The sequence below is a fragment of the Mastacembelus armatus genome, chromosome 21, assembly GCF_900324485.2.
Source record: "Mastacembelus armatus chromosome 21, fMasArm1.2, whole genome shotgun sequence".
In the NCBI taxonomy this organism is placed as follows: Eukaryota; Metazoa; Chordata; class Actinopteri; order Synbranchiformes; family Mastacembelidae; genus Mastacembelus; species Mastacembelus armatus.
This window is the reverse complement of record NC_046653.1, coordinates 787,352-815,038: the sequence shown is the minus strand read 5'-3', so window position 1 is coordinate 815,038 and position 27,687 is coordinate 787,352. Positions and strand designations below refer to the sequence as shown.

The following is a 27,687-nucleotide window of genomic DNA, read 5'->3' as shown; positions in this document are numbered from 1 at the left end:
TGACTGATTCATTTATTTTATTGAGAAAAGAAAAATATACCAACAATTCAAACACAACTTTCAGGTGTGCTCAGAAAATGTTATCTGGTGTTCAGACTAAAACTAGCCCTGTGTTAACAATAGCCCCATATTAAAACAGCTCTGTATTATAACAGTGCATGGGGATATGGTTTTTCACACAGGGTCTAGATTAAATTCAGCCTCAGTAGGATTATGCAGATAAAGAAGACAGGTAGCTTTTATTATATAATGAATCCAATCCTGTGCTAAAGGGATTTGTTTTGTTACTTAGCATAATCAAAACACTATTTACCTTGTAATATGAAAACATCTGAACACACCCCCTTTCCCCGACACAGAGATGAAATCACAAAATTTCTCATTTGCCTCTCAGTAGCATAGTAAATTATCCTAAATGATTCCCTTCATTGTGGTCATGACAGAATATAGCCATCTTTGAAATAATCAAAAATAGATTACAGATGGAACACTATTTTAACAATCACAGACAGGCTGCTTTCCTAGCATGCTGTAGTTCTTGTTTGGCTCCTTCTGATTAAAGTCAGATGTCACTCTCCACTGTGTCTTCATGGAATAAGGCCTGCAGAGCCTTCCTCCCAGAGATGTACCTGATGCTCTCTATCTCTCCCCCACAGGTGCAGGGCTTCTGGAAGTGGATCTCCAGATGGTCCTGCAGGTCCTCTTCATCCTCTATGTCCTTGATTTCATCCAGGAGGATAGTTCGCTTTGGATTGCCACAGAATGTCTAAGAGGAAGCAGAAACAGGACCATAGTCATGACGCTGTAGCCAGTTTGTTCCACCAGTTCATGCCGACATACTGTTGATCAGTATTTGATCAGTGTGTCTTTAATAGTAACAGCTCACAGGTTTTTATGCTATCCATTGAGATGATTTGTTTTAAGGTAAGAATTCAAAATCACGCAATATATATGACATGTATTCATTTTTATTTAACAGTAATGATCACATGATATTAACATTTTCTTTTCAAAATCGGATCTAATGCCAAAGGGTGATGGACACACAAGGAATTTGACTCTGGTACAGTGTTTCTCTTGAACAACAAAGTCCCAATATATATAGATAGATAAGTGAAAAAAAAATACAAGTAGAGAGAAATAAAATCAAGATCAAGTGTAGAAGAGTTTCCAGGTGATTGTTGTATATTTACAGATATTTGCAGTTTGGCAAGGGACACTGCTGAGATGCTGCTGATCCTGCTTAATTTCCTGTTCCAATTGCATTGTGTTTTGCGGTTTGTGCACACCTTGTTCATATATTATCTCAAGTCTAATTCACCTAGAATCTAGATTCTGTGTACAGAAACTACTTAAGTTTTAACCATAGAACCAGTTTTACATCTTTTTAATTGCCAATTTGTTCAGTGACAGTTCCACTTACTGGTTAGCTGCTAGTATGGTCTCTCTCTCTCTCTCTCTCCCTCTCTCTCCCTCTCCCTCTCTCTCCTTCTTTCTCTCCCTCTCTCTCCTTCTTTCTGCTTCTGTCACATATTTAATTACACCTCTGCCTCCTTTAACGATAATGATATTTCTAATAAATGTAAGGTTCTTGAGGCGAGGATCACTCAGTTGGAAGCATTACTCCACATCACTGAACAAAAGCCAGTTAGTCAAGTCCCATTAGCTGGTGAGGACCAACTTTGTGTAGTCCTCAGTGGGGAGTGTTGGTGCCATCAATTTCAAAACTACCTTCTATTTTTTTTCCATTTTCTCAGTTCAATGAGATTTGAAAATCATTGCATTTTGTTTTTGTGTAAATTTTACAGTGTCACAATATTTTTGGAATTGGGGTTGTAGAACAGAGCTGAAATCAATGAGGGATAAAGAAAAATGTGAAACAGAGGCACATGAATCTGGGCAACAACATGAAGTCCCTGGGAGATCCTGACACTATATTGTTAAAAAAGGCCCAAATACAGTAACTTCTGTTTTTGCTAAATTAAGAAGTAGAAAGTTATTGTCCTTTATTCCCTTAACACATCCTTGAAGTTTAGCTAAGTGATTTGTTTCATTAGGTTTCACAAGTAGTTAAAGCTGTGCGTCTTCTACATAGCAAAGGTAATTAATGCAGTGCTTCCAAATAACATTGCCTAAAGGAAGCCTGTATAAGGTGAAAAGAACGGGTCCGAGCACAGAACCTAACTTTTGTGTGCATGGAAGCTTCATCAGTAAGAGGAGTAGTCTTCATTTTTATTACGTTTTTATGAATAACTCATTAACTTCTGATTTTTATAGTTTATATGGTTGGGGAGCAGTCACAGTATCTATGGGGTTTGGAGCTGATGGCTCGGAGGGCTATGCTGGCAGGAGACTTGTGTCCTGGTAGGGTCACCCATGCCAGACAATTTGAAGGGTGGAGGTCGGAAAAAGAGTGAGAGTGATTTAAAACCAAAAGACAATTGGCTGTGTTCAGTACATTTCTTGTTTGTGTGTGCTTTGTCCCACTTAATATTGCTAGCATAAGTCCTGGATTAGACCTGATTTTGCCCTGGTTTCATTTCAATTTAATGTTTAGACGTCAGACAGTTTTTCTAATGTGAAGTGTTTAATATTCAATACTTGTAAGTACTAACTTTGTTTAGACTTGCTGCAGTAATGTTTAATAAAAAGATTGTTTGATTTCATTGACACTGTGCCACCTCTGTCTTTAAATCCTAGTGACTTCCGATGAAAAGTGATGTAAAATAACACTGGTGCTTTTGTTTATTCACTATGTTAGATTTTGTATAGCGGCACATCCTGGTGGTAGTTTGCTATTTAATTATTTGCACATTTTCATTGCTACTTTTAGACTTGACTTAGACCTACTTCTCTCCCTGAGGGGTCAGGGGAGAGATCCTGCCTCAAGTGGAGGAGTTTAATGTAGCAGGAGAAATATGTTCACATTTCAAGACTTGTACCCTTTGGGAATTTATGGCTCTAAAGCTTTTAGTGACCTATTAAGTTAAACAACAGGTGGTACAGCCTTCTCCACCATATATGTCCAGACTCCATTTGACAAAGAGCAGATCACCGTCTCTTACAAACAGGACCTCTCTTAACAAACAGACTTCCCCTGCTCATACCTGCCCATAAATACCTTAAAACTACTCCCTTTCAGACAAGACCTGAAACCTATACAATGACTTATGAATTGTTCTTTATATCTTGTTATATTTCTGCTTTGATTGCTAAACATATAACATGTGTGACCAGACTTATACAGAGCATTGCTGTCAGACCAGCAAGGATGGAGCACATCCTGTACGGAGCACATCCTGTACCAACCACATAGTGTCAAACACAACGAAGGACTAACCAGATGGATTCCCCGCCCAGCGCAGCAAGACACAAAAAGACAGGGCACAGAGAGACACACCCAGAGTAGACAATTGTACAGACTTTCAGATTTGCAGATTTACAGAGATTTGCAGACTCCTCAAGACCCCCTCTCTCCAAGGAAAAAGACCCTCAGAAAGTGAGCACCTACAGAACAATGAGGTATAGACTGCTTTTACTGCCCATGCAGAGAAAAGACCCAAAGACCAGACCAGACGTGGTCTTCCGTGGCTGTCCTGTAGCAAACAGTTCACTTCCAGCTGACCAGCTCACATCAATCAAACACCATGGGACAACCCTGCAGCGGCCAGACAGAGAGCAAGGAAAGGCGATGAATGGACTCCAGGACTGCAGACAAGGAATTCAGGAGACACCTATGTCTCTCCTGGAAACCTGCCAGCAGACTGCAGTCGGACCAGCCCATACCAGAACAGACTGAGTATCAAAAAACCTGAGGTCAAGCAAGTAACAGTTGGTCTTCATAGTTAACTACTTAGAGCTTCCTCCAAAACTGTATTTATTAGTGTGAATGCTGAAGCAGTATTCACACTATTGTTATCGTGTTATTCTTCCATATGGTTTTCGGTCGCTACCTTCTTCAGCATACTTTCAGCTAGAAAAACCATTCAAATATCAAAATGTTCAGCTTCTTAAGGACATTCCTGCGTCTATTCAACTTTTTTTCAAATTTTTTGTCCCATTGAAATGAACGGAGAGAATGTTCAAATCCTCTTCAACTGTGTCTTCTTTCAGCTTTAACTGTGTCAGCATACTTTCAGCTAGAAACACCATTCAACCTTTAAACGGATCAGACGCCATTAATCTATTAGTCTTGTATTCAGCTTTTTGATATCTGTTATGGTTTTTGATTAATCGCAGTTTGAGTTTTATGGTTTTTTCAGCTCTTTTCTGAATTTTACATTGGTGTGTATGGGAGAGAGCTAGCAGAGAGAGAGCTCACGCACTCTAGCTTTTGCCCTTCAGCTTTTTTCAAATTTTTTTTGTCTGTTTTCTTCTCTTCTTGTTACCTTTCAGCTTAACAAACAATTTATATATCAAAGCAGTAGAGATTTTTGTCTTCTTTCAGGTAATGCTGTTCTCATTTTGATAGGACCTACGGTTTTTCCACCAGGTGGCCAAACCCACAGAGAGTGACTGCTCAATCTCTCATTCACTTCCATTATAAAGAGCTCTAGCATTTTTAGTGAAAAACACAAATGAAGGCTGTTTCGCCACCAATCCTTCATTTTTTGGAATATCTTCACAAAAAGTGGACAGGTCTCTTTGTTGAAGCCTCCTGGCACTGTTAGTGAAAGAATTATTTTGATAGGTCTTATAGTTTTTCTGTAATCCTCCATTTTGTGAGGTGAAGTTTTGTTAGCTTCTCTACTTTGCGTGTGTAAAGGGCTATGTCACTGTCACTCCCCCTCCCACTCTGGGCTTAGGTCACCATAGCAACAGCTCAAAACAAAACAATAGCAGAACGGCTGCCTAATGTCCACTGCTGTTACACATGGGAACCATTCTCAGTTATTTAGAGCAAGTGACTCTGTGGCTGTTTTAAATGTCAGCCATGATGTCGTCTCCCAGCAGGCCATGCTTGGACTTTCACAATAAAAAAGTCTATAGTCATTAATAGGAAGATATTACATTTTTGTAAAATATAAGGTACATCCAAAATAAGGTCCTGATTCTAATAAAAGGTCCCAAGAGTTTCCCGCAGGACTTTGTCCTTTCAAGATAAAAGCCCTAAAATAGCATTTTCTCAACAGAAAAGCCCTGAAACAGCAACTCAATATTAAAACGGTCATTGCCTATTGGCATACAGCTTCAGGCACCAAGTGAGGCCATTTTCAGTATCAGCCATGGTGTCTGCTACCAGGACATGGTGAGACTTTCACAATAAAAGTTTACAGTTATTTACAGGAAATTAATGCAGTGTTCCAAAGAATAACTGTTAGAGAAATTAAAATGTTACCCTCAATTTTGTTAATCTGCTTTACTTTAATGTAAGTCAAAAACACTGTTGAGTAGGGCCTGTTACCTTTGTCTCTTCCTAAGGTCAGTCTGTTCTGACCTTCACTTTCTGATAAGACACTTAGTATCGAAACCCAGATGTTTTGCAGTTTCATGGGAAACTGCCTCCTCTTTCTTCTTTTATCACATGACTGTTTGTATCATAGTATTAAAATGATATGCTGCCCAGCTAAGAGCCAGTGATCCTCATGTACCAAGGTGCTGTGTGACTGTTACTCCTTGCAAGTAAAACTTCTATATAATCTTACCGAAGTTCGTCCTCTGAGTCTACTTGTTAAAAGAATTTACCTAACAACTTGGGGGCTCGTCCGGGATCGCAATATCTCCTCTTCCTTCCAGGTTTGGACCTAAAAACCGTACACTGGGGAGTCTTAAGACTCCTGACTGAAAGCCCTCCGCCCCGGTCCCATAAGGGAACGGTTTGGAGCATTGAGAGGCTAGGATCTGCTGTGAGGGGAGAGGAGTGACGCGATTGAACTTTGAAAAGAGAGACCAGAGACAGACTCCTGTAAGGTAAGAGAATTTTAATTTCGTAAAACTGGGTAGAGTCTCAGTGGGTCTAATTCGAACAAAACTGTCACCTGAGTAGAGTCTCAGGGAGTCTGTGGGATTCAAACAAAACCGTCACCTGAGTAGAGTCTCAGGGAATTAGGGCCCAAACAAAACCGTGTGTAGGGAGTCCCTGGGGGTTTCTGGCTCTCTGGGAGCCCCGGGTGGTCCTGGGTCCTTCGGGTCACGCAAGCTGAGTAGAGTCTCAGTGAATTGCGGTCTCATATCAGGCTGAGGGGTTGGTGATTTACAAAACGGATCACTGACTAAAAATATCATTGACTTGACTTGAGTTCTGAAATTCAAACAAAACCGAAATTCTCGGGATGAACCCGTGGTCTGTGGGATACCCAAAGTAAACTAACCCCGCGGTCTGTGGGAGACCCGGAACAAAAAGGAACCCCGGTGCAGCGTCGATAGTGCTTTTGAGCACTCTAGAGTGAAACCAGCAGACTGGGTCTTTGTAAAAATGATCAAGAGGAAGTATTGGTTTTCTCTGTGCTGGGAAGGACCTTACCAAGTACTGCAGTCTATACCCATGGTTGTGAGAATTGTTGAAAGACCTTCCTGGATTCATTTAACACACTGTAAAGAGGTAAAAGTACTGTCTGAGTAATTCTGACCAGCAGGGACTCACTCTAAACTCCAACTAACCTGTGGTGAAGTCTGGCTACAAAGGGGGGTGGGACCAATAGGGACCACTCGTCTCAAACCAGTGAAGAAACCAACCACACCCAGGGGAATTAGGTGAGTCAGGAGTAGAGTGACCTGGGGAGAAGACTGCTCAGAAGTACATTTTGCCATGGAGGGTCCAATATATCGACCCTGGCACCCCTTTAGACTATTTTGTGGGGTGACACTGACAATAAGCATATTGACTGTCATATCGCTGACCACAGTTATATTGATTTTGTTTCTCTTTGAGAAGGGTTTGCAACAGCCGGAGAGCGCCACTAACTCCACTGAGATAAGACCTGGTATCTTTTCCTCCCTTGAGAAGGAATTGCTACAGCCAGGTAATGCCATGAACAACACCAAAACCAAACCTAGGACAAAGAGACCTAATGATGTGCCCATGTTTATCTTTGGGCCAATGAGACTCAAACTGCCCAGTTTGATTTTTGTAAAGTGGTTAATTGTGGTAATGTGTGACAGGAACAGCTAACATGGGCAGACAAGTATGTCACTAAAATATGTAGGTTACACTGATAAGACTTAATCCACACAATGATCCAACAGGCTTGAACTGCACACTGCAGCTGTTTGCTTCCACCTGCCCTCCAGCCAGTAAACAATGTCTTTGCATTATTTGATGCCACCTATTACTGCTCTTAATCCACCTTTCTTCACACCTTATAGTACTAATTATACCTGTTTTTGAGAAATTCTACTTCAGGGCGAAAGGTCGGTGATCTCCACTGGTGCAACTCTACCACCAATGTGACCACTCCTGGGGCAGGCTATGACCCTTCCTGGTTCACGGACCATGTTACTGCACGTGCTGACCTGTGGTGGTATTGTGGGGGAAACCAATTGAGACCAGTGCTCCCACCTGATTGTCAGGGAACCTGTGCTCTTATACAATTGGTGATGCCATTTTATGTGTTGCTACTGTCTGGTTCTTCCCTAGACAGCCCACACCGTGTGAAAAGAGACACTGCAGCAGCCGGCAGTATTGATAACAGAGTATATATTGATGCCATCGGAGTGCCCAGAGGAGTTCCCGACAAGTACAAAGCTAGGGTTTGAAGCTTTTCTGTTTTGGTGGTTAACCATTAACAAAAATGTTGATTGGATAAATTATTTGTATTATAACCAGCAGAGATTCATTAACTACACTAGAGATGCTATCAGAGGTTTAGCAGAGCAGTTAGGTAAAACTACTCTTATGACCTGGCAGAACCGGATGGCATTAGACATGTTACTGGCTAAGGAGGGAGGTGTTTGTAAAATGTTTGGATCTGCCTGTTGTACCTTTACTCCTAACAACACTTCCCCAGATGGATCTGTCACTCGAGCTTTACAAGGACTCCAAGCCTTATCTGAGGAGCTCGCTGACAATGCTGGTATTGACAACAACTTCACTTCTTGGATTGTGGGAATGTTTGGTAAATGGAGTGGTCTGATCCAGTCCATACTCATCTCAATGGCTGTGATGACTGCTATTTTGGTTACCTGTGGTTGCTGTTGCATTCCATGTATTAGAGGCCTTTGTCAACGCCTTATTGACACAGCAATTAACAAACAAATGTATCAGTCCATTTCACAAGATGACCAGGACCCTGAAACTCCTCCAGAGCCAATAAAGGAAGACATGACTGTGTCTTTTACCGACTATGATAAATTTGTCTTAACTTCTGAACTGTAAGGCACAAATGACTCCAGCACTGAAAATTCCTACAGGAAGTGCTGTTGTGATGACTGTTTGCCCATAAAGACAGAAAGTTATGACATTTATTTCTCACTTCTACAAGTTATATTTTAGCATGCTAATCATTTTAGATTTGTGATTGTGATCTTGTTTGTTTAATCATAGTTATGATTTATGATTTTACTGTTTTTCCTATAATAGTAACAATTCTGATCTTTCTGTGTTTTACCAGAATAATAATCATTAATGATCTGCTAAACATTTTCACATAGTAGTTATGCTGAGCATAAACAGGAGGGATGTGTTAGAGAAATTAAAATGTTACCCTCAATTTCGTTAATCTGCTTTACTTTAATGTAAGTCAAAAACACTGTTGAGTAGGGCCTGTTACCTCTTGTCTCTTCCTAAGGTCAGTCTGTTCTGACCTTCACTTTCTGATAAGACACTTAGTATCGAAACCCTGCTGTGTGACTGTTACTCCTTGCAAGTAAAACTTCTATATAATCTTACCGAAGTTCGTCCTCCGAGTCTATTTGTTAAAAGAATTTACCTAACAATAACAAATAATCAAAATTAAAGTTAAGAGATCTTAAGTCATGGTTACATGAGTCTTCTGCAGCAGGCTGCCTTTTAAAATAAAACCATTTTTATTTCATGGTTCCAAAATAGAAGCTAAGAAATGTTACTATTTGCTCTTTTGCAGCACATTTTTCCCTTCAGCCTTTTTATCACTGCACATCTGTTTATTCTTTATTCATACTACTTTATATTGCTTCATATCTTCCCTTTTTCAGTCTCTCCTTCCATCTTCTTTCTCTAAGAAAACCGTCCTTCAAATATTCGTGATTTGCTTACACAGCCTTTACCTTTATTTTTCAGCAATTAGTTTTTAAACTATATGTTGTTTCTGTCTATAGTCTTTCTAAAGTTCACTTTTTTGCTGTTTCATTCTTCCCTTTTTTTCTTTAACTCATATTTAAATCCTTTAGTTATTCCTTCGTTCACTACACTGTCTTCTTTCATGTTAGTTTAACACTTCTTTCTTTAGCAATTTCTACATCATATGATCCTCTTTCCAGCCTTTTCAGCAATGTTGAATAGTTTTTTAGTTAAGTTAAGCTTCCAACTCCAGTTATACATTTCAGCTTCCAGGATTCTTCAGCAATGCATTTCAGCCATTTTCAGCATTGTTAGGCAGCTTCATTCAGCTTTCAGCATTCACACGCATCTTCCGCAGGAAATGCAATTTTTTAGTTAGACCTTAAGACTCAAACACAGAACATAACTTAATGTCAAGATTTCTTTTCCACCACTGCGAACAACCTACAGATATACTGTTTTATTCTTTAATTCATCTAGTTTCTCTGATCAGTTCTCCCTATGTTCCCACCTATGTAGCATGTATTTACTGTGAAGATAGTTCAATAAATCAATAAAAGGCACATGTGATTGGCATCATTGATGTTATTTCATACAGTAAATACGTCACTGAATCGGGGAACTCTCACTCAGATTGTAGAATGATATCCTGTGTTACTCATTAATTGACTGGTTGATCTGTCATTGAAGCATCTGGTGCCCAAATTATGAAGATGGTTTATGATATTCATAATTCATAAACCAGACATAATAAACCTTCATGTTCAATACATGTATATATTTATATTAGCTACATTAAGTATCTTGGGATCGTATTCACAAGTGAGGGAATGATGGAACGTGAGATTGACAGACAGATTGGTGCATCGGCAGCAGTAATGCAGTTGATGTACTGGTGTGTTGTGGTAAAGAAGGAGGTGAGCTGAAAGGTTAAGCTCTCGATTTACCGGTCAATCTATGTTCCTACTCTCACCTATGGTCATGAGCTTTGGGTCATGACTGACGAACAAGATCTTGGATGCAAGTGACTATAAAATGAGCTTCCTTCGCAGGGTGGCCGAGCCTGTTTTAAACTTTTAGTCCCCGTTTGGTCCATTAATGGATTTACACTAAGGAAAGTTTCCTCTGTTTCCCATTCACTGATTCTGTCCAATAGAGCATTTCGCTCTCAGAGTGCAGGTCTACTTGTGGTTTCCAGAATGGGAGGCAGAGCCTTTAGCTATCAAGCTCCTCTCCTGTGGAACCAGCTCCCAGTCTGGGTTCAGGAAGCAGACACTCTGTACTTTTAAGGCTAGACTTAAAACCTTTCTTTTTGACAAAGCGTATAGTTGGGGCTGGCTTCAGGTAACCCTGAACCATCCCTTAGTTATGCTGCTATAGGCCTAGACTACCTGAGGCTCTCCATCAGTGCACTGAGCTCCATTAAAGGGAGTTTTTCCTCTGAACAGTGCTTGCTTATAAGGGATTTGTGCCTTGAGATGACTGTATTGTGATTCTGTGCTATACAAATAAATTGAATTGAATTCCCAGGAAGTTAAGAAACACATCAAATATCTTCTAGTGAGGACACACGTTACACCCAGTTTGTGGGTCAGAGGGGTCACAAGACTCGACCATTAGATCCTAACGATCCTCACCTGTGCTCATTTCTAGTTTACCTAATGAGCCTATTCAGGCCAGGTGTGAAACCAACTCAGGAGTGTGGGTCTCCCTCTCGCCCCAGTTACATAGTTCACCTAATGAGCCCATTTGGTCTAGAGGTGGAGTGAAACCAACCTAAAAGATAAATTGGAGTTCATATCAGCTTTCTCTTAAGACTGATGAAGCTACTTGGATGAGTAGTAGTAGTGTGCCTTAAGTAACAAGTTCAGTCTGGAATTAGCAAGAAATTGTGAAAAAAGAATGGTGCTTGGCCAATACAAGGATATGTTATGATTTAGGAGTAAGGTTGTTGTACATAGAATCTAGTTATTTTTTTAAGGAGAGTTAGACTAGAGCTAACCCGTAAAAAGCTATACAGAACTACACAGCACTATACTAACAGGAAGTGAATTTGCATACCCAAGAAGCACCTTACCTCTTACAACCAGTGTGTTTCCACTCGCAACCCATTATCCACTCACCCCAGCTGGTCGAAGCACATGGCGGCCCAAACTAAAACTGTTTATAGTGTTTTTTTCTCTTAAAGGGAGTTTTTCATCCCCACAGTCACCAAGGAATTTGTTGGGTTTAAGTAAAGTGCCTTAAGATAATTTTTATTGCAGTTTGAAGCACTACAGATAAAATTGAATTAATTGAACACTTTGTTGTGCTGCTCCTGTCAAACTGAGTTTGAATTTGACTGAATTGCGAAAAAAATCAATCAATCTGGTGAAATAGCTTTTTCATTGCAGCCGTAATGTTTGGATTTCAGATGAGTTCTAGTCTGATGTTTTTTTTTTGAAAAAACAAAGGGCAAGAGAGGCATCCAGACCTGGACAGAAGCCAGAGGATGCTGTACAAACTGAATATTACCTTTAATCAGTGTTAAGTGCTGTGTCTTACCTGAAACTTGCGCAGCTGGTATTTGTATATGAATCCAACTTGCACATTAACTTCAGAGTCCAGATTCACACAGTACCTCCCTTGTAGGGCCAGGCTCTCAGCAACTACATGCACACATGATTTAGTATTACTATATCATCAACACACTTATGATGAACAGAATTGGGTGTCATTTAAATCTGAAGCAATCAGCAGGTGGGATATTTTCATTTAATTTCAGTCAAACAAGCAAATGGATGTGATGAGCTTATTATAAAACTCTAGATGCATTGCACTGGAAATTGAAGATAAATATGTTTTGTGTGATGATTTTTAGTAATGTTAATATCTTACCTCTCTCCTTTTCTTAGTCTAATTTGTAGCCCTGTATTTATGTGCTTATGTTATATGTTTTGCTCCTTGTGTACCAATGAAAAATTGCCTTTTGGCTAAACCTGTCACATTTAAAGTCATTTTCATTAATGTGCATCAAAAAAATTAAATGTTTTTGAATGATCATTTCCTTAAGAGGCCTACAATTAAACAGCAACTAGTGAGCCATCCCTCACATGCAAACTGTGTCTAGAGTTTCAGTCACAGGTTCTGTCTGTCTAGTGAGCTGCAGGTAAAATCAGGGGCTCATTACACACACTGTGGTACATTTATATTTCAGCATTGTCTTACTAAATGGGCCAAGACAGCTATACCTCCAGGATGGAGAAAAGAGATGTGCCCTGTCCCAGTGTTCTTATCATAGTCCACTCTCTCCACCTCTCCACCTCCTCTGCTGGGCCTGGAGAAACTCATATCCAGTCGGTCTTGCATTCTCTCCTCAGGCATGGAAGGGGGTACATTAGAAACCTTGAGCTCCTTTCTGGACACATCAAGGTGGACCTGCATTGATGATAGCACACACTGATTACAAGGAGACAGCACAAAATACTAAACAGTATAGAGTGGATATCAGAATCAGACTCTGTACATTGGACACACAAGGAATTTGACTCCAGCACACTGGCTCTTAATTTGCCTTTCACAATTTACAATATATACAGAAAAGTAAGAAGACCATTAGAAAGTAAAAAGAAATAGAAGTATAATAGAAATAGAGAAAATAGAGAAAAGCTTCTAAATAATTGTTGTATATTTACAATAGTTACAGTTTGCGTTTCAACACTTTCACACTAAATTTACAGTTATTGCATTGGGAGGAGGGTTGCTGTTCTTGTCTGGTTGTTTTGGCGTGCAGTGTAGCGCTGTCCAGAGGGGAGGAGTTCAAACCGTTTGTGACAGGATGTGAGGGGTCTGCATATGTTGGCAAAGATTATTCTTTTTATTATTATTATTCTTGTTAGTGACATTCAATGGTGGAATATACATGAGGTGGGAGGAGAGGAAGAGAGGGGAGGGGAAGGGAAGGGGGGGGGGTTAGGGTAGGGGAGCTCAGTGCACCGATGGTCCTCGGGCAGTCTAGGCCTATAGCAGCATAACTAAGGGATGGTTCAGGGTTGCCTGAGGCCAGCCCTAACTATATGCTTTGTCAAAGAGGAAGGTTTTAAGTCTAGCCTTAAAAGTACAGACAGTGTCTGCCTCCTGAACCCAGGCTGGGAGCTGGTTCCACAGGAGAGGAGCTTGATAACTAAAGGCTCTGCCTCCCAGTCTGCTTCTGGAAACTCTGGGAACCACAAGTAGACCTACACTCTGATAGCGAAGTGCTCTATTGGGATAATATGGTACTATGAGGTCTTTAAGGTATGAAGGAGCTTGATTATGAAGGGATTTGTATGTGAGAAGAAGGATTTTAAATTCTATTCTGTATTTTACAGGGAGCCAATGAAGAGAAGCCAATATAGGAGAAATATGATCTCTCTTGCTAGTTCCTGTCAGGACTCTGGCTGCAGCATTCTGGATTAATTGGAGGCGTTTTATGGAGATATTGGGACATCCAGATAGTAATGAGTTACAGTAATCTAGCCTTGAGGTAACAAATGCATGGACTAGTTTTTCTGCATCATTTTGAGACAGGATGTTCCTAATTTTGGAAATGTTGCGCAGGTGAAAGAATGCAGTTCTAGAGATTTGTTTTATGTGTGAGTTAAAGGACATGTCCTGGTCAAAAATAACTCCAAGGTTTTTTACAGTAGTGCTGGAGGCCAGGGCTATGCCATCTAGAGTAGCTATAATTTTAGAAAGTTATTTCTGAGATTTTTTGGCCCAAATATAATGACTTCTGTTTTCTCTGAGTTTAAAAGTAAAAAGTTACTGGTCATCCAGGCCTTTATGTCAGTTAGACAGGCTTGAAGTCTGGTTAACTGGTTTGTGTTAACAGGTTTAATAGATAGATATAACTGAGTGTCATCTGCATAGCAGTGGTAATTACTAGAGTGCTTCCTAATGACATAGCCTAGAGGAAGCATGTACAGGGTGAACAGAATCAGTCCTAGCACGGAGCCTTGTGGAACTCCATAACTAACTTTTGTTCGTGTGGAAGGTTCATCATGGACATGAACAAACTGGAATCTGTCCGATAAATAGGATTGGAATCACTTTAACGCTGTTCCTCTGATACCAATCACAGGATTTTAGAAATAAATGGCAGGTTGGATATTGGTCTATAATTAGCCAAGACTCCTGGATCAAGACTACGCTTTTTGAGTAAAGGTTTGATTACTGCAGTCAAGGCCTGTGGTACGTAGCCTGATACTAGAGATAAATTTACCAAGTCTAATAAAGATGAGTTCATTAATGGCAGGGTGTCTTTAAGCACCCTTTAAGCACCCAGTCTTTAAGTCTAGTCGGGATGGGGTCTAAGAGACACGTTGATGATTTCGATGAAGCAACTACTGATGTAAATTCAGAGAGATCTATGGGAGAGAAGCAGTCTAAACATAACTGAGGTCCTACAGATGATTCAAGAGCTACTGTAGTAGAAGATTCATTTATTGCAGGTATAGGAAGCAAGAAAAATTTCCTCTAAGTTTGTGGAACGCCACTTCCTTTCCAGCCTTCGCGATGCCTGCTTTAAGGTACGAATATGTCAATTATACCATGGGGCTAGTCTTCTGATTCACTAACTTCTTTTTCAGAGGGGCCACAGAATCAAGCGTTTCACGCAGTGAGGTTACAGCGCTGTCAACAATATGATCAATTTGGTAGGGAGTGGGATTGAGGCAGCTGCCCTCCACTATGTTTATACTTGGCATAGATTTAATAAAGATGGAATCATTTTCTTAAATTTATTAACAGCGTTGTCGGATAAACATCTGCTGTAGTGGAATTTTCTTCCAAACGCTGCATGATCCATCATTTTAAATTCAAAAGTTATTAAAGAATGATCTGACAAAACAGGATTTGGGGGAAAAACTATTAGATGTTCAAATTCGACGCCATAGGTCAGAACAAGATCAAGGGTGTGATTGAAACAGTGGGTGGGTTTATTAACAAAGTCAAAGTCAAAGTCAAAGAAGCTTTATTGTCACTTCAACCATATATAGCACACGCCGTACAAAGTGAAGCGAAACAACGTTCCTCCTAGACCAGAGAGCTACACAGAACGCAGACAAGTGCAGTGACACAGACAGACATAGAGCTATGACAGAAACTAAAATTAAACTAAGAAAAAACAATAAAACTATACTTAAGGTGCATTTTAAGAACTTAAACAACAGAAGTGCACAGGAAGACAGACAACATATAGGCCGACTTTGTGCAAAGAAAAGCAGTGAATGTGCCACAATCATGGTAAGTGGTAGACAATGTGCAAAGAACAATATGTGCGTCATTGCAGATATTAAATTGACAAGTGTAAACAGGGTTAATATAAATATAAATGTAAAGTGGCATGTGCGTGTGTGTGTGTGTCCAGTTCAGCTCAGTTCTCTGTTGAGATGCCTGATTGCTTGAGGGAAGAAACTGTTTAACAGTCTGGTTGTGTGGGTCCGAATGCTTCGGTACCTTTTTCCGGATGGCAGAAGGGTGAAGAGTGTGTGTGAGGGGTGCGTGGAATCACCCACAATGCTGTTAGCTTTGCGGATGCAGCGTGTGGAGTAAATGTCTGTGATAGAGGGAAGAGAGACTCCGATGATCTTCTCTGCTGTCCTCACTATACGCTGAAGGGTCTTGCGGTCCGAGATGGTGCAATTCCCAAACCAGGAAGTGATGCAGCTGCTCAGGATGCTCTCGATGGTCCCTCTGTAGAAGGTGGACAGGATGGACGGTGGAAGATGAGCCTTCCTCAGCCTTCGCAGGAAGTAGAGACGCTGCTGGGCTTTCCTGGTGATGGAGCTGGTGTTGAGTGACCAGGTGAGATCCTCCGCCAGATGAACACCAAGGAATTTAGTGCTCTTGACGATCTCCACGATGGACCCGTCGATGTTCAGTGGAGAATGGTCACTCCTTGTTCTTCTGAAATCAACAACCATCTCTTTGGTCTTGTCGACGTTCAGAGACAGGTTATTAATTTTGCACCAGGCTGCTAGTTGTTGCACATCGTCTCTATATGCTGACTCATTGTTCTTGCTGATGAGACCCACCACGGTCGTGTCATCGGCGAACTTGATGATATGATTAGAGCTGTGCTTTGTTACACAGTCATGAGTCAGCAAAGTGAACAGCAGTGGACTGAGCACACAGCCCTGGGGAGCTCCAGTGTTTAATGTGGTGGTGCTGGAGATGCTGTTCCCGATCCGGACTGACTGAAGTCTTCCAGTCAGGAAATCCAGGATCCAGTTGCAGAGGGAGGTGTTGATGCCTAGCAGACTCAGCTTCTTGATCAGGTGCTGAGGAATGATCGTGTTGAATGCTGAACTGAAGTCAATGAACAGCATTCGTAGGTAAGTGTCTTTATTGTCCAGGTGTGTGAGGGCCAGATGGAGGGTTGTGCTGATGGCATCGTCTGTGGAGCGATTTGGACGATACGCAAACTGCATGGGGTCAAGTGCAGGTGGCAGCAGGTTCTTGATGTGCCTCATGACGAGCCTCTCGAAGCACTTAATGATGATGGGTGTGAGTGCAACGGGACGGTAGTCATTGAGACAGGACACTGGAGACTTCGTTGGCACGGGGATGATGGTGGTTGACTTTAGGCACGTTGGGACGACGGCACTGCTCAGGGAGATATTGAAGATGCCTGTGAAGACATCCGCTAGCTGTTCTGCACACTCCCTGAGCACTCTGCCAGGAATGTTGTCTGGTCCAGCAGCTTTCTGTGGGTTGACTCTGCATAGAGTTTTCCTCACGTCAGCCGTGGTGAGACAGAGCACCTCGTCCTCTGAAGAAGGGATGGTCTCCCTCGCTGTCACGTTGTTACGTGCCTCAAACCGGGCGTAGAAGCTGTTCAGCACATCTGGAAGGGAGGCACCACTGTCACAGGCAGGTGGTGCTGGCCTGTAGTTGGTGATGGATTGGATGCCTTGCCACATGCGCCGAGTGTCGCCGCTGCACTGGAAGTGGCTGTGGATTCTCTGGGAGTGTGCGCGCTTTGCCTCTTTAATGGCTCGAGACAGTTTAGCCCTTGCTGTTCTTAGGGCATCCTTGTTTCCAGCTGTGAAGGCAGAGTCTCTGGATCTTAGCAGCGCACACACTTTTGCGGTCATCCACGGCTTCTGGTTGGAGCGTATGGTGATGGACTTGGAGACGGTCACGTCATCGATGCACTTCGCGATGTAGCCGGACACTGATGCCGTGTACTCCTCCAAGTCAATAGAGTCGCCGTTGGTTGCAGCCTCCCTAAACATGTCCCAGTCAGTGCATTCAAAACAGTCCTGAAGAGCAGAGATGGCTCCTGCTGGCCAGGTTTTAACCTGTTTCAGAACCAGTTTAGAGCGTCTGACGAGTGGTCTGTATGCTGGAATCAACATAACAGAGATGTGGTCTGAGTAGCCGAGGTGGGGGCGGGGCTCCGCACGATACGCGCCGGGAATGTTTGTGTAAACAACATCCAGCGTGTTCGCCCCTCTCGTAGCAAAGTCCACATGTTGATGGAATTTAGGGAGCACTGTTCTGAGATTTGCGTGATTGCGTGATTTGCGATGATGAACAGTCCGTTGGGGTGAGCATTCTGCAGCTCACTAATAGCTCCGTACAGGTCACCCAGAGCCTCCTTAGCATTAGCGCTGGGGGGAATGTACACTCCAACAATGAAAGTGGTAGTGAATTCCCGGGGTAAATAAAAAGGTCTGCATCTAACAGTCGCAAACTCCACTAGCGATGAACAGTAGCTAGAAACAAGCACAGAGTCCTTACACCATTCCGTGTTGATGTAAACACACACACCACCAACGCGGGTGTTTCCGCACAGAGCTACATTTCTGTCGGCACGAAACACGGTCAGCCCGGCTAGCTGAATGGCGGCGTCCGGAACTCTGTCGCTGAGCCACGTCTCCGTGAAAACAAAGGCCCAGCAGTTTCTGTACTCACGCCGTGTAGTTCGCTGGAGTTGGATGTAGTCCAGTTTATTGTCCAGGGAGCAGACATTAGACAGAAGTATGGAGGGGAGTGCCGGCCGGCTAGGGTTTGTTTTTAGCCTAGCACGAACACCCGCCCTATTTCCGCGCTTCCGCTTTCTCGCGCACCGCTTCCGTCGACTCTTCTCCCGGCCACCGGCATCTGGCGACGCCGAGGGGTTGGGACCTGGTCTGCGTAGCAGGCCAAGATCATGGAGCTCTTTTCGTAGGTCATCGTGCACATTGTCTGGTGCACGATTCCCATACTCTAGTAGTGTCTGGCGGTCGTACACATGAACACCGTTGTGTCTGGTGTCCATATGCCCTGAAAGTCGGGCTATTTCGGGACAATAGCACCATTTTCGGTCCGGAGGGGCCACAGGCCAAAGTGTCCTTTGGCAAGACCCCAAGTTGCCCACTGTTCCACTGGTGTATGAATGTGTGAGCGTTTGTGTGAGTGAGTGGGTGAATATTGTTTATCTGTTATTCATGCAAATAATGTAAAAGTGCTTTGAGTACACTTGAGTGTAAAAAAGCGCTATACAAGACCATTACATGACCGGGGAGCTCCTGTGCTAACTGACCAAGTGCTGAATGTGGTTTTCTCCAGCCAAGAAAGCTGGTTATCCACTAACAGGGGGAGGCTGGCACAGTGAGCTGGGCGAGTTTGGACCAGAGGCTTTCTGGGATGATGGAATTGAATGCTGAGCTGAAGTCCAGGGGGAGTAGCTGCTAGTGGTGTGCTAAAGGCAGGTTGGATGGGGGTGTCAAATGTCTGTTCTCTAATCTAAAATAAAACACATTCAGGTCATCTGCCAGTCGTCGTAGTAGTAGTTCTCCACAGCATGTTCCTGTAGTTGTTTCTGTTCTGTTGGCATCTCTACACTAATGTAGGTTGTTGGCTGAAAACTGGTTTGTAGCACCCTGTAGCTACCCAAATTTCTTTGTTTAGTGTGTTTTTGGCTTAGTGGTACAGGGCCCTGTTCCAAATGCTGGAGGTCACCTCCTTAGCATGATGAAGCTGACAGCACAATAGCACAACACCTTTTCTGACCTTGGTAAATTAGTGAAGTAGTTCCAACTTTATGCATACATATGCAAAATTAAGACTACATCATCCATTATCTATCTTAACCTACAAAGGTTAAACCTTCAACCCCTATGCCTCTCAATAGAGCTACATGTATGTATTAACTAAGAGTTGACTTATAATTATTACATTATGTATGCATTATGCATTATGTGCTACACAATTTGTTGGCAATGAGTTGGCTGGTATCAACCAGTCAACATGTAAGCCAGCAACAAGCAGCCATTCCTAGTCAGACTATCAACTAAAAAGCATCTCCTATGACTCGCATCTCACCTACAACTGTGCAAATGTGTATCATTGTGCAAAACCACACTCACTATAAAGCATGTACCTCAAATGTGACAGTAGGATCCATGGTTATTCTTTTTGGTTTCACATCCAAATAACTGTTCTCACAAGGCACAGAGCACTTGGCAATCTTCAGGATCTGAGAGGCCACTGAAAAACAAAACACATGTTAGACACTGATTGATTGACTCTAATAAAGCCATTAGTTTATTTTTAACTTATAAACCCTTGATCTTTTTGGAAGGTGATAGTCATGCTTAGTTGACCTGTGTATGTTTTTATTTTAATTCTCAGCATTCTCATTAGCATAAGAGCTGTTAGAAGGCCTGGTTTGTTTATAAAATTAAGCACAGCTTGCTGCTCGAGTTACTTGCATGTTGTGTATATTAATACAATATTACTTCTGAGGCAGTGGGCCAAAAGGCCACCAATATTCTTCTTTTCCTTTCGGCTGCTCCCTTCAGTGTAACGTCCGGCAACTTGACTTCCTGTATTCCGCTTTTATTTTGAAAGACCCACGTGTTGTAAGTTACCTCTTTCTTCCACTCTGCTGATGAGGTAACGAGACTCACTTGTTTGCTCTCCTTGGTTTACAGCTCTTATACCTCTCCTCAGCCATAGACAAGTTTCTGGATTGTCTGATTACACTGTGTATCCAGGTCAGAGAACCTATGCCGACTCTACTCATGAATGCCTCGCTGAATCAAGTAAGCCTTTTTGAAATTACTAGTTACTAAGAAGAGGAATGAGTTTTTGTTTGAGTGGACTCCCGCTCCCACATGGGAGTCGGATTTTCTAAAGAGACTTAAAGTTGGACTACGTAAAGAAAAGAAGAGACATTGATTAAACCACTGAATCTCGAGGAGTTCAGTTTTTGTGTATCTGAACCATTAGTCCTTTTCCCCTTCTATTGAGTTTTTATGTTGGAGGAGTTTTTGTTATCGTAATCTCTGGACTGTTTGAGTTTACCTGCCAGATCACCCATCCTCTCCCTCTTTGACCAACAGTAGTCCAATTTCCACTGGCACCCTGTAAGTCAACAGCACCAGTGGCAGTCGACCGATCCGGTATGAAAGTGATATTTGTGATTCGCATGTTTGATTTGGCTTAGATTTTATGTCGGATGCCCTTCCTGACACAACCCTCTGCATTTATCCGGACTTGGGACCAGCACATGAAGACACTGGATTGTGCCCCCCCCCTGCAGGCGGTCTTTTTCTCATTTAAGCTTGGGTCCTCTACCAGAGGCTTAGGAGCTTGAGGGTTCTGTGCCTGTTTCAGCCCTTGGTATTTCTGGTGGTCCTTTTCTCCAACGTTGCTTGGGATTGCTACATCTGCCACTACGGCTTGTACTTCTGTTTGTCCACCTCTATTATGTCCAGTTTTAGTCTGTATCTGAAAGTCCCACAGGATCTTAGCCTGGTTGTTCTCAGCCACCTTAGCCCCCTAAGGTGGCTTTGTTTCCTATTTTGATCTTGGGACTTCCAGCCAAATAATACTCGGCACAGATGTTTGTGTACTTGGTTGTGGTCTTCTATATACACCCAACCTCTAGCATCTTAAAACCCACTGTTATGTACTGGATTGTCTCAGGGGCATCTTTGCACAGCCCACATCTGGGGTCCTTCCTGGTATGGTAGACCTCAGCCTCTATTGATCTTGTACTTAGAGCTTGTTCCTGTGCTGCCATGATTATTGCCTCTGTGCTGTTTTTAAGTCCGTCTTTGTCCAACCACTGGTAGAGTTTTTCCATATTAGCCACTTCTGGGAGGCAGAGCCTTTAGCTATCAAGCTCCTCTCCTGTGGAACCAGCTTCCAGTCTGGGTTCAGGAGGCAGACACTCTCTGTACTTTTAAGGCTAGACTTAAAACCGTCCTTTTTGACAAAGCGTATAGTTGGGGCTGGCTTCAGGCAACGCTGAACCATCCCTTAGTTATGCTGCTATAGGCCTAGACTGCCCGAGGACCATCGCTGCACTGAGCCCCCCCCCCTCACATGTATATTCCACCATTAAATGTCACTAACGTTGTGCTTTCTCTCTCCCTCTCTCTGTACCTTCTGCAGGTGTCTCTGGTCCTGGAGTTGTATATTGCTGATGTGCTGTTACTGGCCCCACCAACCTGCAGTGTCTATTGTTTATTGTTGCTGTTCTTCTCTCTACTCTATCCACTCACCCCAACCGGTCGAGGCAGATGACCACCCAAACTGAGCCTGATTCTGCTGGAGGTTTTTGCTTCCGTTAAAGGGAGTTTTTCCTCTCCAATATCACCAAGTGTTTGCTCATAAGGGATTTGTTTTTTTTTGTTTTTTGTTTTTGTAAAGTGCCATGAGATATTATATCACCAAGGTATCTAAGGGTGTAGATGTTAATAGCCCGGACATTTTTCTTCCCATCAAATGATTTGTCAGGACTTGCCTTAATTTGTCTGTATTTGGCATTTGCTGCTCTCTTTGCGGCCTCTTCATTGTTACCATTTGCCTGTGGAATTCCAAGGTACTTGGGATTTACATCTTCTATGTGACCCTATCTGACTCTCCTGTTCTTGTTACCATCAAACTACACCTATGCAATCCGAGCATTGTCACTGTAGGTCCTAGTAGTATGGAGCAATGTGTCAATGGCTCGTTCACTCCTGGAATTCAGCCTGAATGAATGTCATCCATGTAGAGGAGTGGCTGATGGTTGCTCTGTTGCATAGTCAGTATGCGTAACCACTTTTAGTGATGATCTCACTGGGGGGATCAGGCCTATGAAAAACAGCAGCAGGGACAGTACATCTCCTTAGTAGATACCGCAATTGATGGTGAGTTGTACAATTTGGTTGAAGTTGGCCTCCAGGTTTGTTTTTCCCATTCCCAGAGTTCTTGATGAAGGCTGTTAAGAATCCGATTGACAGTAGGTGATTTGAAGGGGGATTCCATACCCCTTGTTAGTGAAATGACCAAAATGTATCCCCCTTGCTAAGTTACACACATATAGTCACATTTGCTGTTTTGTGTATATGTTAAAAATCACTCTGTATACTAAAACCAACACAAGATGGGAGGTCAGAGGCACACAGGAAGCTGGTAATATTGTTTCATTTTAACCCTCTGGGGTCTGAGGGGGTTTTTGGGGCCTGGACAAATTTTGACATGTCCTGACATTTGTGCTTTTTTCAGTGTTTTTTAATGTCTAAAGTCTGATAACACTGTAATCAGCACAAAATTGGCTACAATAATATGTGAGCAGCAAGTTTATACATGATTGTGTTTTTGAGAAAAAAGTGTTTATGCATGGTTAGTGAAAAACTACAATTTTTTACTCACTGAAATAAGACCATAAAACACAAACAGAACATTGGTTCACAAGACTTTGGAGACCTGCATGTTGTAGGCTAAAGTGTTTACTTCAGAGTGCTGTGAATGTAATCTTGTTCACACATTCACAGTAAACAATACACTGATTTAAATTTTCTAAGACACTTTTTGTCCAGAAAGGCCATATGCAAGAGGGTGTGTCTGAGGATGAATAGTCATGTGATTTGCCTGAGAACACAAAAGACACACTGAACGACCAGACAAAGACGCGCATAATGACGCTTTCAGTCAATGTAGATGGGACGGATTAGTGCAGCACAATACAAAACAATGAGGATCCAAACGATCCTCATTTGAGTTAAAATCAGTGTTTTTACTCTGAGGATAAGCTAAACTATTTGTCTCTGTGAGGAATGTAAGGAGCGCCGCTTCACGTGCGTAACGTGCCATCATCCAAACGCGCCGAAAAAGTGAGTAAATTCTATGATGAAGTTTGATATTTTGTGTCATTTCTCGGGGGCGTGCACATATTTACCTGGTTCACCTGAGATTATTTACATGTGAACAGTGGACAGTGTACAAGGCGGGACCGCATTACCTGTAATGAGGTGAGACGGGAAAAAACGGACTTCTCCTTACGTTCATACAGATTAAATAAAAAGTGATGATTTGTTTTTGACTTGAATTGTTTCACTCAAAAGAAAACATTTCAAGCTTTCTAGCCATATAATTCTTATTTTTATGAGCCAAGTATTCGCTGAGATTCTGGTTGTTTTATTTACGCGTCTGTGAAGAGAAATGGCAGAGACAGAAAAGTCCGAGAGCGCACCCTGTTGGCTTTCTTTATTTAAAAAAAGCACAACGTTTTGTTGTTATTATGATGGTATACCACTAAAACTAGACCCTTTACAGATTTGAATGATATACTTCTTTTATCTGTACGATCAGAATTGACGGAGTAATTTCAGTTTGTTTCGGCCTTATCAGAAAAAGATGCGTCAAAACGCGCCGGCGCGTGCGTCGACCCCAGAGGGTTAATGGTTCTTTGAATCTCGATCATGGAGTCATTTAGTTTATTTCATTCCTTTGAAATCAAATATATTTTCAATAAACAGATCCCCCAACACATCTACATATTCTAGCATTCCACGATCCAGGTGGGCGGCACTGAGTTGTAGCCTTGGTCTATAGTCAATCCAGGCAGTGCAGGTTAGTCTGTTGGGTCTTGCAGTCTCAAGTGAGTGCTTTGTCTACCAATAACTGGAACTGGTCTGATGTTCCTTCCAATTCCTGCCTGGACCCTGCTTATATATTGATCCATTTCCATACTCATATTGTCGTCTATGATGTCTGACAGTAGCTTCTACGTTGTAGAGGCAGGTTATTAGACCATAGTTGGATGGGACTGCTCTCCTCACGATTAGGGTTCTTCAACCTTTAGTTAACCATTTCAGGTGCGTCCCATCCAAAAGCAGCTAGTTGATTTGTGCAGCCATTTGTTTATGGAGTGAGGTTAGATTCTTTAACCAGCGGGTGTGAATCATGTCTGGACCGGTTGCTGTCCAGTTCCACATACTTGAGACTCTCTTTGATGTCTGCCATTGTGACGGGTACCGGATCCTGTTCAGGGAGGTTGCTGTGGTCTGTTCTTAGGTTTACCAGCCACTGAATTGCTGTTGAGTGACTCTTACTTCTCTCATATGTTTTCCCAGTGTTTTTCAGTCTTCAGCCTTGGTGGGTCTGTTTTCAGGTCATTACCCTGCCAGTAAGAGTACCCTTTGGATGGCTTAGTGTATAATAATACAATATTACTGCATGAATATACATATATATATATATATATATATATATATATATATATATATATATATATGTATATAGTGTGTGCATATGTGACACAGCCAGTCAGACTTCAAACAGAAGTGAAAAGCATATGAAGTCATACGAACCTTTCTCCTCTTCAAAGGTGATAAGTGCCTGCCCTCCCAGCAGAAGCACAGTGGCTCTCTGAGTGATTGTAAACACTCCTCTGATTGGCTGACTGTCGTCATCATCCTCCTCTTTGTCCTGAGCACTGAACTTCACCTCTGTGTCTGGAATCTGGCCATAGATCTGGACAGGTGAAGATATACAGCACAATAATGTTATTATTACTGCTTGATATATGTAAGTATTTTCATATGAAACAAATAGTATAAGAATACTGTATTGCTTTGTTACTCTAATCAATACAGTGACTGTCTGCTTCACTCACCTTGAATTTCTGCTTCAGTTTGTTGGACTCAGCCCTTTTTGCTTCCAGTTCAGCCTGACATCTACTCAGTTTGTCTAGTAAATCCTGTTTGCGTTTAGCAAGTACCGTGATTTCATCCTATGTGAAAGAAACCATTGAGAAGATGTAGATTTGAGTTCCTTGCAGTTCCATTTGGTTCTTCCCAGCAGACTGTATGTTTTAGATGGATGACAATTAACTTTACCTGCAAGGTACCCATATCCTGAGTGAATTTCTTCTGACAGTCCTCATGCTTTTTGGCCCAAACAAGCATCTCTTGCTTGGCCTTTTCCTTGGTTTCATCTTCTTCCGATTTTTCCGCTATCAGCCTGGATTTTACATCATCAGCTTTCTCTGTTTTAGTCTTAAAGACGAACAGGTCAGACAGAAAATAGCTGAACCTATGGGCATTTTGCAATAAGAGTTACTTAAATGAGAAAGTTATTCAAGTTTCTGATAATGACATTGGGTTACCACATTAATGGAGAAAGCATTTCTACACTTATCCTATTTTATCTAAAAAGAAAAACAGGAAACCCAGCAGGAGCTTTTCTGTGTGGAGTTTGCATGTTCTCCCTGTGCTTGCGTGGGTTTTTCTCCAGGTACTCCAGTTTCCTCCCACAGTCCAAAAACGTGTATGTCAGGTTGATTGGTGACTCTAAATTGCCCATAGGAGTGAGTGTGAGTGTGTGAGGTTGTTTGTCTCTATGTGGCCCTGTGATGGACTGGTGACCTGTCCAGGGTCTACCCCTGCCTTTCACAAAAAGAGAGCTGGGATAGGCTCCAGCAGATCCTGTGACCCTGGTTAGGAATAAGAGGGTATAGATAATGGATGGATGAACATGTTTTGCTTCTCAAATCATTTATCCTTGCTGTGCACTGTGCGCTGGACTCTATGTTGCACATCTTTTGTTTTGGTGTTCAGTATTTTGGTAGTCTGACCAGCCAGACTAACTGTTTTCCTATTCTATACATAGAATTAGACTGGAATCTCATGTGCTGCGATCGACCTCCAGGTGGTGGGCCAATGGATGCAGAATAAACCAATCACAGAAACGAAGGATATGACACAAACAAAGGGTATCAACCAGTATCAACAGACAAACCTAGCATTAATCCAACATGGTGTGCAGTAGAGTAGAGATGCTAGTGAATGACTTGTCATTTTTGTTGTCAAAGCAGATGTGGGAGCAGTAGCACACAGAGCAATGCAAGGCTTTACACTGTGGGAGGAGCCAGAGCACTCAGAAATACCCAGCAGACACAGCGAGAACATATAAACTGCAAAGATGCCTAGGGGTTGAACAGGATTCAAATCAAACACACTTTCTTATAATCTCATTGAAACACAATCCACTGTCTTATTATTATTTATATATATGTAAACAATTCTATGTTATCATTAACATAATACACAGTACCATTAAGAACAGAATAAAATGTATCCCCCACCTTTCATTTATTTTCCTTCTCTCTCTGTATGCAGTTAAACATACCCACACTTCACACCCTCATAGACACAAACCCAAAATGTTAAACCCCCCATGACAGCTCTTTCATAACATCTATTGTCTTGTCTTTCCATGTTCTGTCCTCTTTTGGTATTTTTGTGCTATTTGAGGTGGAAAAAATCAACCTTATTGCAAAGTGCATTATTGTTCCTGTATGAAAGAGCAAAAATACAAGCTCACTACACAGATTAGACTCTTAATTTATACAGTAGGCTGTATATACAGTAGAAATGCTAAAATTGTCAGGTTGTAGTCTTACTCCTAATAGAAGAATATCAGTTCCTGTTTTTGTATTATCTGCCTTGTGACTATAAACCGATTGCATATTCCACTTATCCATCCATTTTCTATACCCGCTTATTCCTTAATTAGGGTCACGGCGATCTGCTGGAGCGTATCCCAGATCTCTTTCGGGTGGAAGGCAGGGGTACACCCTGGACAGGTCACCAGTCATATTCCACTTATCTGTATTATTAACTTGTCCTGCTCATTGCTGTGATATTTTATTTTGAAAATCTGACGGAGGCAGTGTCGTCCTGCGTAGCTCATTTTCACATGAACTCTAACCTCGCTGTGCTTGGACATTAGAATCGAAACGGAGCGTTTGAAATGTAACTTGTCCTGTGATGACGATGATGATGATGATGATGATGATTAAAAGCTATTTTAAACTTGGCCTCTTACCTTCCATGACTGCAGTTCTTTCTTGGCTTCCTCGAAGCCACTGTCCTCCAGACCACTTTCCATCTGACAAAAACGACTCAAGTCACTATGGCTCTCTAAGTAATCAGAGCACACATGAAACCGTCAGCAGTCCTTACCGTGTCGTTCATCGGCTGGTTAGCGTAATCAGACATGACCTGAAAGAAAAACACCAAACATCCTATGTCAAATTAAACCCGATAAATGTACTGCAACAGGCTCCAAAACTGAACTAATTACCTGTTTTGTATTTTGTATTCAGTTTCCAAGCCAAGTTATGAAAAGAAACGAGCTGAGAAAACACCGCAACGACGCAGCCCGACTGTTGAAATCAAAAGCGAAAGTTAAATAACGATCAG

General features: G+C 42.0%; 1 protein-coding gene across 1 annotated transcript; it reads right to left on the bottom strand.

The window, feature by feature from the left end:
- Nucleotides 1–27,687, bottom strand: nmi (N-myc (and STAT) interactor). Its single transcript, XM_026295141.1, has 10 exons — nucleotides 27,569–27,687; nucleotides 27,448–27,486; nucleotides 27,311–27,373; nucleotides 25,321–25,479; nucleotides 25,098–25,214; nucleotides 24,793–24,955; nucleotides 19,587–19,693; nucleotides 12,427–12,613; nucleotides 11,741–11,844; nucleotides 1–766 (listed from the first exon to the last, which is right to left on the bottom strand). The coding sequence occupies exons 2-10, from the start codon at nucleotides 27,481–27,483 to the stop codon at nucleotides 563–565; spliced, it is 1,140 nt and encodes a 379-aa protein (XP_026150926.1). The 5' UTR covers nucleotides 27,484–27,486; nucleotides 27,569–27,687; the 3' UTR covers nucleotides 1–562.